This window comes from Callospermophilus lateralis, chromosome 16 (assembly GCF_048772815.1).
Source record: "Callospermophilus lateralis isolate mCalLat2 chromosome 16, mCalLat2.hap1, whole genome shotgun sequence".
In the NCBI taxonomy this organism is placed as follows: domain Eukaryota; kingdom Metazoa; phylum Chordata; class Mammalia; order Rodentia; family Sciuridae; genus Callospermophilus; species Callospermophilus lateralis.
This window is the reverse complement of record NC_135320.1, coordinates 15,500,809-15,519,635: the sequence shown is the minus strand read 5'-3', so window position 1 is coordinate 15,519,635 and position 18,827 is coordinate 15,500,809. Positions and strand designations below refer to the sequence as shown.

The window sequence follows — 18,827 nt, the reverse complement described above, 5'->3', positions numbered from 1 at the left end:
AATGAAAAGAGATTTAATGAAAAAAGTGGACAGTATGCAAGAACAGGTGAATAATGTAAGCAGAGAAATTGGAATTGTAAGAAAGAACCCAAAGTAAATACTGGGGTCTGGGAGCAAAGCACTTGCTTAGTATGTGTGAGGCACTAGATTTGATCCCCAGTATTGAAAAGAAAAAAAAAAAAAAGCAAATGCTAGATATAAAACAAACAAACAAACAAACACAAAAAGAAAAACCACTGTAACAGAAATGAAGAATATCTTTGATGGGCTCACCACTGACTAGAAAGGCCAAGGAAAGAACGCATGATCTTGATGATATGACAATGGAAACCTCCTGAACTGAAATGCAAAGAGAAAAAAAGTTTTAGAAAAAGTGGAAAGAGAAAATTCAGGAAATCTAGGATACTAACAAATGGTGTAATATACAGGCAATGTAAAGACTAGAAGGAAAAGAAAATGAGAAAAGAATAGAATAAACATTTGAAGTTATAGTAGCTATTTTTTTTCAAAAATAATATAAACAGAAAATAACCAAAAAGCTCAGAGAGTACCAACACACATATATTGCAAAAAAATGACATCCAGGCATATCATATTCAAATTGCAGAAAGCCAAAAACAAAGACAAACTCTTGAAAGACAGATTTGATAAATCCTTTTCCTCATTAAGTATGAAAGAATCAAAGGCACATGGAGCAGGTTCTTAAACCATAGTGGAATTAAAACAGACATAATAACTGAAAGACAGATGGAAGGGCCTAGAATATTTGTAGGTTAAGCAACATGTTTATAAGTAACACACAGACCAGAGAAGCAGCCTCAGGAGAAATTAGAAAAAATATTTTGATGAAATATGATATATCAAGAACTATGTAATGTTTTGAACAACCAACAATAAAAATTAATTTAAAAAAAAGAAAAAATATTTTGAACTGAGTGAAAGTAAAAACAAAACTTGTCAAAAATTTCAGGATGTGGTGAAAACATCATTTAGAAATACGTTTCCAGTGTTGAATGACATATAAAACAAAGGAAGAGGGTATAAATTCAATGATCTAGGCTTTCACCTAGGAAGATAAGAGCAGGAAGAATACAACTAAGGCAAGCAGAAGGTGGAATGGGATGGGCATCATTGTCCAAAGTACATGTATGAAGACACTAATTGGTGTCAACATACTTTATATACAGAGATATGAAAAATTGTGCTGTATATGTGTAATAAGAAACAAATAATTTTTAAAGACTCAGCAAGTTCAATGAAGTGAGAACAGGAAATAGGGAGTTTTACAAAACCAAAAAATGATTCTTAGAACTAAGATGAATAAAGATGATAAAATTCCAGCCAGGCTAATGAAGAAAAAAGAGAGAGAACATACAAATTACTAATATCACAAATGAAATGGGGTCATCCCTACTCAACTATAGTCATTAAAAAGATAATAAAACAATATTATGCCCATAAATTTGATCATCTAGACAAAATGGACTGATTTTTTAAAAGGCATAATCTATGAAGTTGCATAAGAAGCAACAGTCTGATTAGGATCATGTCTATTAAACAAATTGAATCAATAAATAATAACCTTCCCAAAGCAGACCCAGATGATTCCACTGGCAAATTCCACTGGATAGTTAAAAAATAAAAAGTGCTACCAATTTTCTACAATTTCTTCCAGAAAAATAGAAGAAGGGAAATATTTTCCAACTAATTCTCTGAGGCCAGCATTATCCTAATACCAAGACCAAAGATATTGCAAGAAACAATAATAGAGAACAAAATTTCTTATGAATATAAGTACAAAAATCCTCAATAAAATATTCGCTAATCCAACCCAACAACATAAAAAAGAATTATAAACTCCAACCAAGTGATTTTTTTTTTAGCAGGTATGTCAGGGTAGTTCAGCATTTGAAAATCAACATAGCCAGGCTCAGTGATACCCACCTGTAATCCCAGCTACTTGGGAGTCTGAGGCAGGAGTACTGCAAGTTCAAGGTCTATCTGGGAAATTTAGCAAGACTCTGTCTCAAAATAGAAAATATAAAGGGTTGGTGATATACCTCAGTGATATAATGCCATTGGCTTCAACCTTTATTACTGCAAACTAAAACCAACCAAACAAAAAATTTGTCATTGTAACCTATAACAGCAACACCCAAGAGTAGGAAAGACTTAGAATTATATAGAAGGTGCATATAAAGAACTTGACAAAAACTAACATCTGTTTATGACAGAAAACTCTGAGCAAACTAGGAAGAGAGAGAACATTCTTAATTACATATAAAAAACATCTATCAACAAACCTCTATGATTGACATTATATTTAATGGTGGGAAATTAGTTTTTTTTCCACTAGGGTGAGGAATAAGGAAAGAAAGCCCTCTTTCTCCATCAACATTCACTATCATACCAAGGGGCTAGCTAATCAAATAAGGGGACAATAGATGAAATGAAGCTGTCTTTGCAGATGATGTGATCAGTTACACAGAGAATGGTCCAAAAAAAAAAAAAAAAAAAACTACTAGAACTAATAAGTAATTACAAATAGCTTGATATTGGCACCAAAATAGACATGTAGACTAATGGTACAGAACAGAAACAAACCAACACAAATACAGTTATCCTATACTTGACAAAGGCACCACAGACATACATTGGAGAAAGATAGCCTTTTCAACTAATGGTGGTGAGAAACTGGAAATCCATATGTAGCAAAATGAAATTAAATCTCTATATCTCATTCTGCACAAAAAAACAACTCAAAGTGGATTAGAGACTTAGGCATTAGAACAGAGACCCTCTGCCTAATAGAAGAAAAAGTAGGACCAAATCTCCACCATGTTGGCATAGGGACTGACTTCCTTAACTAGACTCCTAAAGCACAAGAAGTAAAATTAAGAATTAATAAATGGATGGAATCAAACTAAAAAGCTTCTTCTAATTGAAGGAAATAATAATGTGAAAAGAAAGTCTACAGAATGGGAGAAAATCTTTACCACATGCACCTCAGATAGAGCACTAATCTCCAGGACATATAAAGAACTCAAAAAACTTAACACTAATAAAACAAATAACCCAATCAATAAATGGGCTAAGGAAATGAACAAATACTTCACAGAAGAAGAAATATAATCATTCAACAAACATGAAAATAATGTTTATCATTGCTAGTGATTATAGAAATGGAAATCAAAACTGCTCTTAAGATTTCATCTCACTCCAGTCAGAATGACAATTATCAAGAATACAAGTAACAAAAGTGTTGGCCAGGATGTGGGGGGAAAGATACACTCATACATTATTGGTGGGACTGAAAATTGGTGCAACTACCAAGGAAAGAAGTCTGGAGATTCCTCAGAAAACTTGGATGGAACCAACATTTGACTCATCCCTCTCCTAAGTTTATACCCAAAGACCTAAAATTAGCATACTACAGGGACACAGCCACCTCAATGTTTATAGCAGCTCAATTCACAATAGCTAAACTATGGAACCAACCTAGTTGCCCTTCAACAGATGAATGGCTAAAGAAAATGTGGTACAGATACACAATGGAATTTTGCTCAGTCTTAAAGAAGAATGAAATTATGGCATTTGCTGGTAAATGGATGGAGTTGGAGAATATCATGCTAAGTGAAATAAGCCAATCCCAAAACCAAGCTGAATATTTTCTCTGATAAGCAGATGCTAATCCATATGTGGGTGGGGAGTAGGGAAGAATGATGGAATTTTGGAATGTGCAGATGGGAATGAGGGAAGGGGATGGAGGGTGGGGATGGGAAGGATAGTGGAATGAGATGGACATTATTACCATGTATACATGTATGATTACACTACTGGTGTTACTCTGCACCATGTTCAGCCAGAGGAATGAGAAGTTGTGCTCTATTTGTGTACAGTCTGTCAAAATGCATTCTACTGTCATGTATAACTAATTAGAACAAATTAAAATAAGTAATTACAGCAAGATCTGCCAAGATCCTAGGTTAATACACTAAAGCTAATTGTGTATTAGTATACATTGTATATTAGTATATATTAAAAATACACTAAAGTTAATTGCTTCCAAATGTACAGAATTTCACCAATGGTTTTAGCATCCATTAAAAATATTGCTTTTATATTACGTTGCAAAATTATGTTTTTTTCTAATTTTATCACTTTCTACATTTATTAGCTGTCAGTCTACTAAAAAGAAGAATTTTTTAAAATTCCCTGCCATATGTTTCTCTTTCTCTTTTATCTCTATGGACTCATAGAACATGAAAAATTCTACGTATTATAATCAGATACCTCATCATTCATTCTGATTCTCCAGTAGCCCCAACTTAGCCAGTAGAAGACCCTTCAGGCTTTGTCTTTTTGACATGATCCCATTAGACTTTGAGTGCATTTTGTCAAACAATATAATAGTTTTTTCTACTTTGGACTTAGAAGAAGATATTTCTTCAAAGATCTTAATTTCTTTTAATGAAAAATATTAGCTTGAAATAAAATCTGAATAGTGGGTATTCTTATTATACTGGGAAGTTATCAACTAAGTTCTTCTAGGGAATAGATATGAGATTTTTTAAAAAATCTATGTACTTAGACATCATTCTTTCATGACTTCTCTACTCTGAATTAACAACAGCATATATTTCACATTTTCAAGTTCTTTTGTGTTTTCATTTTCACACATATTATCATTTTATCTATAAATATATATGATTCATTTTCACATTATGTTATTAGTTTTTGTTCTGCATGGGCTTTTGAGGTATAAAGTTAAGTTATTCTTCAATGCATTTTAAAATATTATTAAAGTGAACATGACCCCATCTAAGACTGAGAAAGATGTACAACTTTCTGCTGCTTACTGTGCATATTTTCACATGGAAACATGAATACACAGTAAACACAAGAATATAAAATGGAATATCTGATAGGTGTGACTACACTAGTTTACATATTAAGTAGTGTAAAATATAATTTTATTTTCTTATAACCCATTTCCTATTTTGAACTTCATTTCACATGATGATAGAAAATTATTGTTTCAAGTCCAGTTTGGGTAAATTTATGATTTGGAATAGTCAATACAGAATGTTCTTTTTCTCTATTCAATCTAGGCTGCTGTTAGGGACTGATTGTTGATACCCGCTCACCCCCCTCCCCAAGTTAATATGTTGAAGCTCTACTGCAACATGATGGTATTTAGAAATGGGATCTTTGAGAAGTGATTAGATTTACATAAGTTCATGAGGGTGAGTGCCACGCTGCAGGACAGATGCATGAGGAAAAAAAGTGTGATATATACATGCAACAGAAAATTATCCAGTCATAAAAATATATCCAGCATATATACATGCTATAATATGGATAAATCTCAAAGACATTATGGTTAGTGAAATGAGCCAGTCAGAAGAAAATAACTACTGTATGATATCACTTATTTGAGGTGTCTAGAGTAGTTAAACTCATGGTGACAGAAAGTAGAACGGTGATTGCTAAAGAATAAAGGAAAAAGGAAACTAGAGAGTTATTCCTCAATAAATAAAGTTTCAGTTTTGTAAGACAAGAAAGTTTTGCAGACCGCACCACAAGGTAAACATACTAAATACAACTGAATTGTACATTTAGAAATGGTAAGATACTATATTTATGCTTGTAGTTTTCACCACAACTGTAATTTTTAAATAAATTTAAAGTATAGAGAATTTAATCACAATTATATAAAACAAATGGGTTTAAATAAAGATAAAAATATCTACAGAGGTGACAAGTATAAAGTTTAGCATAATTTCACTATCCTTTTTGTGCTTTTCTAAATTTTCAAAATTTTTGAAAATAATTATGCATTAATCTATTACTTATATACTTTTACAATGAGTACAAATTTATTTATAAAATGTGTAAATTTGAAAAATAAATTCATCTATATTCTCTTTACCTCAGAAACTAATGTTACTTTTTAAAATTTTTGTTTTATATTCATTTTCATTAAAATGTATGAAATATTTTGTCATTTGATTTTGACCATAACTAGAATATGTTAACCAATTTATTTTTTTAATCCCATGCATGATTCTTTTCCTAAGCCCAGACAATTAAACATGTAATATTTTAACCACAAAAATAGTTAGACACAGAAAATAGCCACAGAAAACAAACATCAAAATTGGGGGTATTTAGTCTCAAAAAGTAATAATCTTGGTTAGACATTGAAAAATTTGAGAAATGCTTGGTTACTTAGTATATTAACTTTTTCTCTCCATTCTTCCAATGTAGATTTAAAAAAAAAAATACTGGGCTATTGGACTGTTATGGTTTAGAAATGAAGTGTCCCCCAAATACTCCTGTGCTAATACAGGGTATTAGAGGCTTAGTTTGGATTATGAGAGTCATAATCCAGCCTAGTTTAAATGGATTGATTGGGTAGTTACTGTAGGCAGGTGGGGCATGGCTGAAGGTTTGTCCCTGGAGGCACGTCCTGGAAAGGTTAATCTGCCCTGCAGTGCCTCCTCCCTCTGCTTCCTGACCCCACAGGAGCTGAGCCTCCACTGGGCCCTTTTAGTTGTAGTTGGACACAATACCTTTATTTTACTTTTATGTGGTGCTGAGGATTGAACCCAGGGCCTCACACGTGCTAGATGAGCGCTCTACCACTGAGCCCCAGCCCCAGCCCCAGCTATGCAATTTTTGTTGGTGTGAACAGGGGTGTGTAAATATCCCTTTGTGATCCTGCTTTCAAGTTTTTTTGGATTTATAATCAGAAGTGCAATAATTGTATCATTTGAATTCTATTTTATATTTTTAAGAAGCATTCAGACTGTAAAGAGGCTTCATTACTTTACGTTTCTAACCCAAAGGACTCTTATTTCTGTACATACTTGCCAACACTTGCTACTTTGATTTTTTTTTCCTATTTCCACATTTTTATATTGGTGCATTCTAGTTGTACATAATGATTGGATTTGTTGTTACATATTCATACATGCACAAAATGTACATTATCATTTGACCAATATCATTCCTAACACTTCCCTATTTCCACCCTTTCTCCCATCCTTAGTCTCTTTCTTCTAGTGATCTCTGTTTAATTTTCATGATATCTCTGCCCTTCCAACTTTTTTTTTCTTTTTTCTCTCTAGATTCCACATATGAGATAAAACATATGACCCTTGACCTTCTGAGTTTGGTTCATTTCATTTAACATAATAGTCTCAAGTTCCATCCATTTTCCTGCAAATGACATGATTTCATTCTTCTTTATGGCTGAATAAAACTCCATTGTGTATGTATACCACATTTTCTTTTTCCATTTATCCATTGATAGACACTTAGGCCATAGTTTGGTTATGTGAGTTGTGCTTCCATAAACATGGGTATGTATGCATCACCATAGTATGATGACTTTTAAGTCTTTAGGATAAATACTGAGGAGTGGTGTTGCTAGGCCACATGGTGGTTCCATGCCTAGTCTTCTGAGGAAACTTCATGCTGATTTCCATAGTGGTTATACAAATTTACCATCCTACTAACAGTGTAAAAGTGTCCCTTCTCTCCACATCCTCTCCAGCATTTATTATTATTTGCATTCTTGATGACTGTCATTCTGACTGGTATGCAGTAAAATATTAGTGTGGTTTTGATTTGCCTTTTCCTAATTGCTAATGATGTTGAACATGTTTTCATATATTTGTTGGTCATTTATATTTTTTATTTTGAGAATTATCTTCTTGTATTCTTCCAAATGAATTGTAAGACTGTTTTTACCAAATCCATGAAGAATATTATTGACATTTTGATGGAGGATTGTAGGTTTTTTAGTAGGTTTTTTTTTTTTTTTAAGGCTATTGTGAATAGGATAGTTTTCCTGATCTCTTTCTCAGCAGATTCGTTGTTGGTATATAGGAAAAGTATTGATTTTTGTTATGTTGATTTTGTAACCTGCTACTTTGTTTATTTGCTCTTCAAGATTTTTGATAGAGTTTTTCTTACCTTCTAAGTATAGCCTCATATCATCTGAAGATAATGATAATTTGTCTTCTTCCTTTCTCATTTTTGTCTCTTTATTTACTTTTCTTGCCTAGTTGCTCTAGAATTTTTAGTACTATATTAAATAGAAGTGATGAGAGTAGACATCCTTGTCCTATTCTAGACTTGAAAAGAAATGTTTTCAGTGTTTCCCCATTTACAATGAGGTTGGCTTTGTATTTTTTCAGATATAGCCTTTATGATGTTGAGGTAGTTCCTTCTATCCATACTTCTATCCTTAGTTTCTTCAGTGTTTTTATTATGAATGGGTGCTGTAATTTGTCAAAAGCCTTCTCTGCATCTATTGGGATGACTAAATGATTTATATTCTTAATTCTATTTATGTGATAATTACTTTTCTAATTTTGCGTATGTTAAACCATCCCTGCATCTGTGGGATTAAAAACCTTGGTCATGATGTACAATCTTCTTAATATGTTGTTGAACATAATTTGCTAATATTTTATTGAGGATTTTTGTACCTAGGTTCATCAAGGATATTGTTCTGGAATTTTCTTTCCTTGATGTATCCTTGACTGGTTTTGATATAAGTGTGATACTGACTTCATAGAGCGAATTTGGAAGTGTTCCATCCCTTTCTATTTCATGGAATAATTTGAGGTGTATTGGCATTAGTTCTTCATTAAAGATCTGCTAGAATTCAGCTGAGAATCCATTTGTTCCTGGGCTTTTCTTTACTGAAAGATTTTTTATTACTGCTTCTAAGAGTTTGTCAATACTGTTTATCTTTTCAAAGAATCAACTATCTGTTTCACTGATCCTTTGTATTTTTTAATTCTCAATTTCATTGATTTCAACTCTGATTTTACTTATTTCTTTCCTTCTACTGGTTTTAGTAGTGGTTTGTTTTTCTTTTTCAAGGAATTCGACATGCATCATTAGGTTTTTTATTTGGGATCTTCCTGATTTTCTTATGTAGGAACTCATAGCTATGAACCATTCAAATGGTATTTCAATTTCCATCCTTTCACTTTTAAACCGTGGTGGCTGTCTTTGCATGTAAAGTGTGTCTCTTGCAAACAACACATAGTTAGGTCTTGTTTTTTTAATCTAACCTGCTAGCCTATATCTTTTAATTGAAGAATTAAGACCATTTACATTTAATGTTATTATAGAGAAATGTTTAGTAATTCCTGCCATTTTGATTTATTTATCATATTTAGTTTGGTCCTGTTTCTCATTTGCTTAGCTAGTCACTCATTTGTGAGTTCTGGGGCTTGGTTTTTATTTCTTCTATGTGAAGTATTTCTTTAGGTAAATTTTATTGTGCCAGGTTTAGAAGGTGTGAATTCTTAGTTTCTGCTTATTTTGGAAGGTTTTTATTTTTTCTTTGATTTTGATAGTTAGCTTTTCTGGAGATAGCAATCTTGGTGGATAGTTATTTTCCTTCAGGAGTTGGAACATATCATTCCAAATCCTCCTGCCTCATAGAGTTTGTGCTAAAAAAATCACCAGTGATTTTGGTTGATTTGCCTTGAAATGTGACTTGATTTTTTTTTTCTTTTGAGGCTTTTAAGATTCTGTCTTTGTTGTATATGTTAGGCATTTTAATTATATCATGGAGAGGTTCTTTTTGATTTGTCTATTTGCGGGCTTTGAATACTTCCTGTATCTGTATGTTTATCTCATTCTGTACTGCCTTTCTTAATTCATTTAGTTGTTTTCTGTGTTATTTTGGTCATTTTTAAAAACCATTCTTTTGAATTATTTACTGGTATTTCATCCATTTAAGTAATTTTAGCATTGGCTGCTGGTGAATTATGAACATTAGGGGGTGTTATGTTCCCTTGTTTTTTCATTTTTCTTGTATTTCTGTGTTTCAGTCATCTGTTGAGAGGGATTTTTCTTCCACTCTTACATGTGGGTCTTTTTAGACCCAACTTTTACTTGTCAAAATGTCCTAGATTGAGACCTCTCATAGGTGTCATATTCACAGACTTTGGTTAATTCTCTCCGTTTTTCTGTAGTAGCTGATGTCCATGAGTGGACTAAGAGCTTACCCCTCTATGTTTCTGCCTGGGGCCTGGTAGTTAGTTTGGAATTTTGTCTTTTTATTCTTTGTATTAAAGCACAGTTGAAGATTGAGTGTTGTTACTTTATGTGTGGAGCAAGGTGCTCTGTCCTTTAAGTTTAGTTCAGCAGCAGAGTTTCTACCTTCCGAACTGGAAGTGTCCCTGTAAGTTCCCAACCTCACAGAATGGGGGAAATAAACAATAGCAACAACTGATGCAAACATTATATAGCATTAAAATAAATACCTGCTTTCTACTATGGGATCTATAATGTTAATTACCACAGGAAAAAAAACAGAAATTGCCAACAGCAAAAAAACAATAACCATAAGCTAGATCTGGCATTAAAACAAACAATAGGTGTCAAATATGTTATCTACAGCAGTAATAATTGCAACTGCATTAATGGTGGAGACAGAAATTAGATAAACCAATTAGTTCTAAAAGATGGTAAAAACACAGTTAATTAAGAGAAAAGAAAATATGATAGGGTGGTAGAAGAGAGTTTACCATCTCAAAAAGTGAACAGAGAGAATGCAGAAGAGATGTAGCAGGTGAAGGTTGTACGAAAAAAGGAGAAAAAAATAGGAAAAATAGTAAATGGAGAGAGAAGAACAAGAGAATTGGGCTATTAGTGTGAGAAGAAAGGAAGGAAAGAGAAATAAGAGAAACAAAGAAAAACAAAACAACAAAACCAAAATAAACCAAAATCTCAACCCTCAAAAGAAGGAGATGGAAAAGTAACTACATTAAAAATCCTAAAATTGAGGAAAAAATATGCATATATATATTCATGTACCAATCACCACAGCAAGGAACAAGAAGAAGGAGGAGGAGGAGGAAGTGGAGGAGGAGGAGGAAGTGGAGGAGAAAAGGATAAGAGATTCCTAATGAAAAATGAAGACGTCATCTCCACTGAGGTGGTCAAAATAGTAGATGAGAATGGATTTCAATGCCTATGTCCAACTATCTTTTCCATTCCTTCTCGAGTGTTATAATTTGGATGTGAGGTGTCCCCCAAAAGCTCACAATGCAAGAAGTATGACAATGCAAGAAGGTTTGGAGGAGAAATGATTGTATCACAGCCTTAACCTAATCAGTGAATTAATTCCTGAGGGGATTAACTGGGTGGTAACTGAAACAGGTGGGGTGTGGCTAGAGGAGGTGGCTCATTGGGAGCCTGGCTATGGAGTATATGTTTGTATCTAGCAAGTGGAGTCTCTCCCTCCCCCTCCCCCTCCCCACCCCCCCCCACCCCACCGCTTCCCTCCCCTCCCATCAACATCATCATGTGAGCTGCTTCCCTCCCCCACACCTGTCCTCTATGATATCCTGCCTCACCTGGAGCCCCATGGAATGAAGCCGACCTTCTATATGGACTAAGACCTCTGAAACTTTGAGCCCTTAAATAAACTTTTCTTCCCCATACAATTCTGCTGGTTGGGTCCTTTAGTCACAGGAGCTTAATAGCTGACTAAACATTGGGCTATGTACTGAGAGCCGGGTGCGGAGACACTGAGCAAGGGTTGGGAGTTGTTAAACCCTTCCTCTGTTAGTGTTGCTCACTGAGCTGCCAGTCAGAATGACCTAAGGTAGGATGGAATGGGAAGGACTGTCAGTTGGAGTTTGTCTGCACACATCAGATCAATGCACTCCCAAGGGTGGGTCTGCTGCAGAATTCTGCTGGATGGGACTTGGATCTAATCAGGCCTCAGGGGCTTTGTTGGGTGGGGTCTGCTCTGGAGAAATTAGATCCGTGCACCTGATTAGAAATTAGGGCACCCCTTGGGCCTGGCAGTTGCCAATATCTGTCCGAAGAGCCTTCCAAGAATTCTACTCACAGGGGAGGGGGCAGGAGAGCCAATCTTCCACCTCACTGCCCATGAGCACAGCCTTCCCGGGTTTAGCCCCTGACTGTATTCACAACTACCTCTTCAGATTCCTGACCCTCTTCAATTGGTCATGTGAGATGTCATACTCAAAAGAAAAGCAACTTGGATTTCCCTTCCTTTTTTCTGTGTCACATTCTACAGGGCTGCATGGTAGACACTTGCTAGAACTCTATGGTAGTGTTTTCTCCTTTCTTCTCTTTCCCACAGCTGCAGCTGCAGCGTGGCCTCCCCCAGACTGCCCACCTCAGTTCTTCACTGCCTGTTGAGAAATGCAGAGTGCTTTTAAACACCAATTCATAGTGCAACATCTGGATCAACTAAGTTCGGCCTTTTTTTTTTTTCTGATTGCATGTTTTTCTGTACCAAATCTGCCCAAAGTGCTTCTTGGTGTGTTATCCCCTCTCACTGTGGTGAACCAGGGCTGCTACTGCTATTGCTGCTACAACCGGCTTGGCTCCAATGTACTCTTTCTTCTTTGTTCAATGTACCCAAATTTCTGAGTCAGTAAGATACTCTGACTGTCCAGTAGTAAATTTTAGTGAAATCCCTCTTTCACCCACCTCGCTAAGAAGCAATATTCCTGCTGCTTGGATCCCAAGCTATGGAGCAACGAGGGATGCAGCCTTCTTCTCTTGTTTTGCTTTTCTTAAAAAAGGTAACCATCCTGGTGGGTGAGGTGATATCGAATTGTGATTTTCATTTGCATTTCAATGCAATTTACAATCTGCTTGAAATAACATTGTTCTAGAAAATTCTATTATCATTTTTGTGACTTTGGGTCTTAGCCGGATTTGTCAAAGAAAATCAGAGCTAGATAGAAGTTGTGAAGGCATATTTTATTTGAGACTATTGCCATAGGGCAAGAGAGACCTGAGGGTAAAAAAGGCTTCATTCCATATATACCAGGAAATTTATAAGCCAAGGAGGAGGATATCAGTGGGTAGAAAATTGCTGAGAGGAGACAGAATTTTGGGAGTATTTCTGTCTGGCTGAACCAACCAACCTAATAGGATTCCTGCTGAAGGCAGGCCAGAATGATCAGATCTTAGTCATGGGGCAGTGAAGAATTATGATGAAGAATTATGATCAAATATTGAGGTGGTCAGATGGTGAGGATGGAAAATTCTTGCTAAACTACCTTTGCAGAGTTATTTTCTAAAAATGAATTCTATAAGGAAATGCACACATTGGCATAGGAGAAGAAACTTGATTAAGTTTGGCAGAGCTAAAAGTCTTTGATCTTCCATAGTATCAAATAATACCATGGGAAAAAATCTCCAGTTAGACATAAATCCACATTAGTCACTACTACTCTGATAAACTTCTTGGGATCTTAACCTCTGGGAAGAGACACCAGTTTGGAATTTCCAAAGCTTCACAGAACAGTTTTTTTTAAAAGCATTCCTTTCATTTTTAGCCAGAGTGGTGATTTCTATGCCATCTAAGTGAATCAGGACTGCAGTGTGCTAGAGTAGAATCACCCACCCAAGAGCATTGGATTTGTGGGTAGGATGTGGAAAGGGCTTTTCAACCAAACAGCAGGCAAAGGGTCATCCACAGTACACAAAGGCACATTCTAAAAGCACTTGGAGGAAAGATTCAGAAATTCTGATTGCCTCAAACCCGGATGGGCACATGGTGTACAAATGATCCAGGATTTCATTTTGTGATAATCTCAAGGATCATGGAGATGAAATAACTTTGTAACCCCGTGGTTGAATCCAAACAACATAGAAAGTGCTCCCATGTCACATACATGACTTCCATCATATATTTGCCTAAGGTTAGTTCTACATCATATTTGTAAATCTGCGGTATGCTTTCCTGTAGATTTTCAGTGCCAGTCACAGGAGGACCAAAATATATCTTATGGATCTGTTAAGATGTTTTTTTTAATCCCATTAAGATGATTCATATGGTGATATTTGCCAGCTTTGCAAAAAAATATAACTCTCAAGCGAATATATTCAGTTTCACAGAGTCGATTATAGTCAAACTTTTTTCATAGAAAAGTTGCTTCTCAGTAACATATGATCTCATTAGTCAGAATTTCTTCATGGTCACTTTACATTTCTTAATATTTTGGACCAAGGAGACCTTTGAGAATTCAATGAGAGCCTTGGCATTTTCTTACCAAATTAAGATATTTAAATGAAACCACAGTTTTCCATATTTTCTTTGGGGAATCAATGAACACCCCCCCACACACACACACACATGCATGGTCCTTAGATCCATTGACTTTAGTTTAAAACTATTGATCCAAACCATATGATATATATACAAATTTTTCAGTTTAAAGTGATTTTATATTTATATTTTTCAGGTACCTGTACAAGAATGAAATTCATGAACTAGATAAGCAAACGTTTAAAGGACTCATATCCTTGGAACAGCTGTAAGTAATAGAAATGTTCTAATTGAATCACTGATGGTTATGGTTCAACTAGAAAACATTTTAAAATGCAATTGTGTGACAGTTGAACAATTATTTCAAGCTTTGTCATCAAGTTTGAATGCCTGAATATTCAGTCATCACTTGGATAAAAATCAGAACATATGATTGAGTTGGCCTGAAGGCAGGAAGATAGACAACTCAGTTAGGATCTCAACTTCTTTGTTTGTTGCAGGACTTTGGGAAAGTTACTTTCCCTAGGCCTCTGTTTCTAAATCTCTGAAATGCAGATATTTCTGCTGTGATTTGATTAAGCTTATCATGCAAACAGACAAATTTATGACTTGCCGCAAAATAGTCATTTTGCAAAAGTTATAGTTGTCCTTTTACTTAACTTATGAAATAAGTTCCAAATTTTATCTGATGTAGGAATGCCAAGAACATGAGATACAACTTCTCATTTTACAGATCATATAATCAAATCCACTGTTAATTAAATGACTTGCCCCAAATTAAAAGTCTGTGACATGATTACAACTCAGACTTGACTTCTACCTTAGGGTACTTTTCAGCATTTGATGTCTCATATAAACCTCAGATTCACCTGTCAGAATTTCAATGTGAAATATGAATTCATCAATATAAAAAAGTTATATTATCTACTCACAGCGCTATTGAACTGCAACTTGATGTTTTATTCAGAGATTTCTCAGTTGTAAGTGTATGCAATACAGATTCTAATTAGACATTTGAAGAGATTTCCCCCCACTGATGACAAGTGGTGGATATTTTTTAAACTCAGGTATGTAGAATGTGTCCTAGTTTTTAGTTGTTAGTAAATTCCTTTGTATCAGAAGTGTTTGACTCCCAACTTTGTTTTCATTTTCATTGTGGTTTCTTAATTTCAAAAACCTATTTGCAATCATTTCTCTAATAAACATGTTTTAGTGACATTTGAATTTCTTTTTCTTAGAAAGCCAAAGTGTTAGACTGCAGTATTAAAATATGATCAACCATTGAAATATATATTTCTAAAAATTATCATTGCTTTTACTTTCTTTTATTAATTTTCTTTTACGTGATTAGCAAGCTATCCCCATAATAAAGGGTGTTTCTTCATCTTTTCCTTAAAAATTGTGTAATGTTTTAAGTAATTTTTTTTGCTGTGTTGCAGAATCCTCACACAAAGCAAATGTAAATTCTTTTTTAAAAAAATTATTTATTTGTTCTAATTTGTTATACATGATAGCAGAATGTATTTCAATTAATAGTACACATATGGAGCACAACTTTTTATTTCTCTGGTTGTACACAAAGTAGAGTCACACTATTCCTGTCTTCACACATGTACCTAGGGTAATGATGATCACCTTATTCCACCCTATTTCCTACCCCTCCATTGGCCCTCCCTTTTAATTCTTCCCCTTTGCCCTATCCAAAGTTTCCCCGTTCCTCCCATGTCCCCTCACCCACGCACATTATGGATCAGAATCTACTTATCAGAGAAAATATTTGACTTTTGGGTTTTTTTTTTTTTTTGGATTGGCTTACTTCACTTAGCATAATATTCTCCGACTCCATCCATTTACCTGCAAATGCCAGAATTTTATTCTTTTTTAATGCTGAATAATATTCCAGTGTGTGTGTGTGTGTGTGTGTGTGTGTGTGTGTGTATAATAGTTTCTTTATGCATTCATCTATTGAATGGCATCTAGGTTGGTTTCATAATTTAGTTATTGTGAATTGTGATGCTATAAACATCGATGAGGCTGTGTTCCTGTACTATGCTGTTTTTAAGTCATTTGAGTATAAGCCTAGGATTGGGATAGCTGGGTCAAATGGTGATTCTTTCTATTCCAAGTTTTCCAAGAAATCTCCATACTGTTTTCCATATTGGTTGCACCAATTTGCAGTACCACCAACAATGTATGAGTGTACCTTTCTCCCCACATACTCGCCAACACTTATTGTTGCCTATGTTCTTAATAACTGTCATTCTGACTGGAGTGAGATGAAATTATACAGTAGTTTTGATTTGCATTTCTCTAATTGCTAGAGATGCTCAACATTTTTTCATATATTTGTTGATCAGTTGTATATCATCTTCTGAAAGGGGTCTGCTCAGTTCCTTAGTCCATTTATTGATTGGGTTATTTGTTTTCTTAGTGTTAAGTATTTTGAGTTCTTTATATATTCTAGAAATTAGTGCTCTATCTGATGTGTGAGTGGTAAAAATTTGCTCCCATTCTGTAAGCTCTCTCTTCAGTCACTGATTGTTTTTTTTTGCTGAGAAGAAGCTTTTTAGTTTGATCCCATCCCATTTATTGATGCTTGATTTTATAGAAGTCTTGTTAAGGAAGTTGAGGACTAATCTGATATGATGAAGATTTGGGCCTACTGCTTCTTCTATTATGTGCAGGGTCTCTGGTTTAATTCCTAGGTCCTTGATCCACTCAGAGTTGAGTTTTGTTTATGGTGAGAGACAGGGGCTTAATTTCATTTTGTTGCATATGGATTTCCAGTTTTCCTAGCACTATTTGTTGAAGAGGCTATCTTTTCTCCAGTATTTGTTTTTGGTGCCTTTGTCTAGTTTGAGATAACTGTGGTTTTGTTGTGTGGGTTTGTCTTTGTATCTTCTATTTTGTACCATTGGTCTACAGTCTATTTTGGTACCAATACCATGCCATTTTTGTTACTGTTGCTCTGTAGTATAATTTAAGGTCTGGTATAGTGATGTCACCTGCTTCACTATTCTTTCTAAGGATTGCTTTGACTATTCTGGGTCTCTTATTCTTCCAGATGAATTTCGTGATTGTTTTTTCAAGTTCTATGAGGAATGTCATTGGGATTTTGATTGGAATTTCATTAAATCTGAATAGTGCTTTTGGTAATATGGTCATTTTGACAATATTAATTCTGTCTATTCAAGAACAAGTGATATCTTTCCATCTTCTATGGTCTTCTTCCATTTCTTTCTTTAGCATTTTGTAGTTTTCATTATAGAGGTATTTCACCTCTTTTGTTAATTTGTTTCCCAAGTATTTTATTTTTATTTTTTGACGGTATTATAAATGGGATAGTTTTCCTAGTTTCTCTTTCAGAGGATTTGTCATTGATGTACAGAAATACCTTTGATTTATGGGTGTTAATTTTGTATCCTGCTACTTTGATGAATTCATTTATTAGTTCTAGAAATTTTCTGGTGAAATTTTTCAGATCCTCTAAGTATAGAATCATGACATTGGCAAATAGTGATAGTTTGAGTCTTTTTTTTTATTGGTTTGAGTCTTTATTTTCCTATCCATATCCCTTTAATTTCTTTTATCTGTCTAATTGCTCTGGCTAGAGTTTCATATACTATGTTAAAAAGAAGTGTGAAAGAGGGCATCTCTGTCTTGTTCCAGTTTTTAGAAGGAATGCTTTCAAATTTTCTCCATTTAGAATGATGTTGGCCTTGGGCTTAGATAGCTTTTACAATGTTGAGATATGTTCCTATTATCCCTAGTTTTTCTAGTGTTTTGAACATGAAAGGGTGCTGTATTTTTTTAATGCTTTTTCTGCATTTATTAAAATTATCATATGATTCTTATCTTTAAGTCTATTGATGTGATGAATTACATTTTGATTTCCATAAGTTGAACCAACCTTCATCCCTGGAATGAACCATACTTGATTGTGGTTTACTATCTTTTTGATATGTTTCTGTATTCAATTTAACAGAATTTTATTGAGAATTTTTGCATCTATGTTAATTAGAGATATTGATCTGAAATTTTCTTTGATGTGTCTTTGCCTGGTTTTGGAATCAGGGTGATACTGGCCTCATAGAATGAGTTTGGAAGTGCTCTCTCTTTTTCTGTTTCCTGAATTAAATTGAAGAGTATTGGTATTAGTTCTTCTTTAAAGGTCTTGTAGAACTCAGTTGTGTATCCATCTGGTCCTGGGCTTTTCTTGGTTGGTAGGCTTCTGATGGCATCTTCTATATCATCACATAATAGTGGTCTGTTTAAATTGTATATATCATTCTGATTCAATTTGGGCAAATCATGTGACTTAAGAAATTTGTTGATGCCTTCAATATCTTCTATTTTATTGGAGTATAAGTTTTCATAATAATTTCTAATTATCCTCTGTATTTCTGCAGTGTCTTTTGTGATATTACCTTTTTCATCATGTATGTTAGTAATTTGAGTTTTTTCTCTTCTCTTTATTAGCATAACTAAGAGTCTATCAAATTTTATTTATTTTTTTAAAGAACCAACTTTTTATTTTGTCAATTTTTTTTTAAGTTTTCTTTTATTTCAATTTCATTGATAGTCAGCTCTGATTTTAATTATTTCCTGTCTTCTACTACTTTTGATGTTGGTTTGTTCTTCTTTTTCTAGGGTTTTGAGATGTAATGTTAGGTCATTTATTTGTTGACCTTTTCTTCTTTTAAGGAATAAACTCCACTCAATGAACTTTGCTCTTAATACTGCCTTCATAGTG

General features: G+C 34.3%; 1 protein-coding gene across 1 annotated transcript in view; it reads left to right on the top strand.

Annotated features, from left to right (window-relative positions):
- Pxdnl (peroxidasin like) overlaps nt 1-18,827 on the top strand; it is a 431,430-nt gene that overhangs the window by 219,351 nt on the left and 193,252 nt on the right. Inside the window, exon 4 of the mRNA XM_076836074.1 lies at nt 14,271-14,342. Coding sequence (XP_076692189.1) covers nt 14,271-14,342 — 72 coding nt within the window. The remainder of the gene's footprint in view (nt 1-14,270; nt 14,343-18,827) is intronic.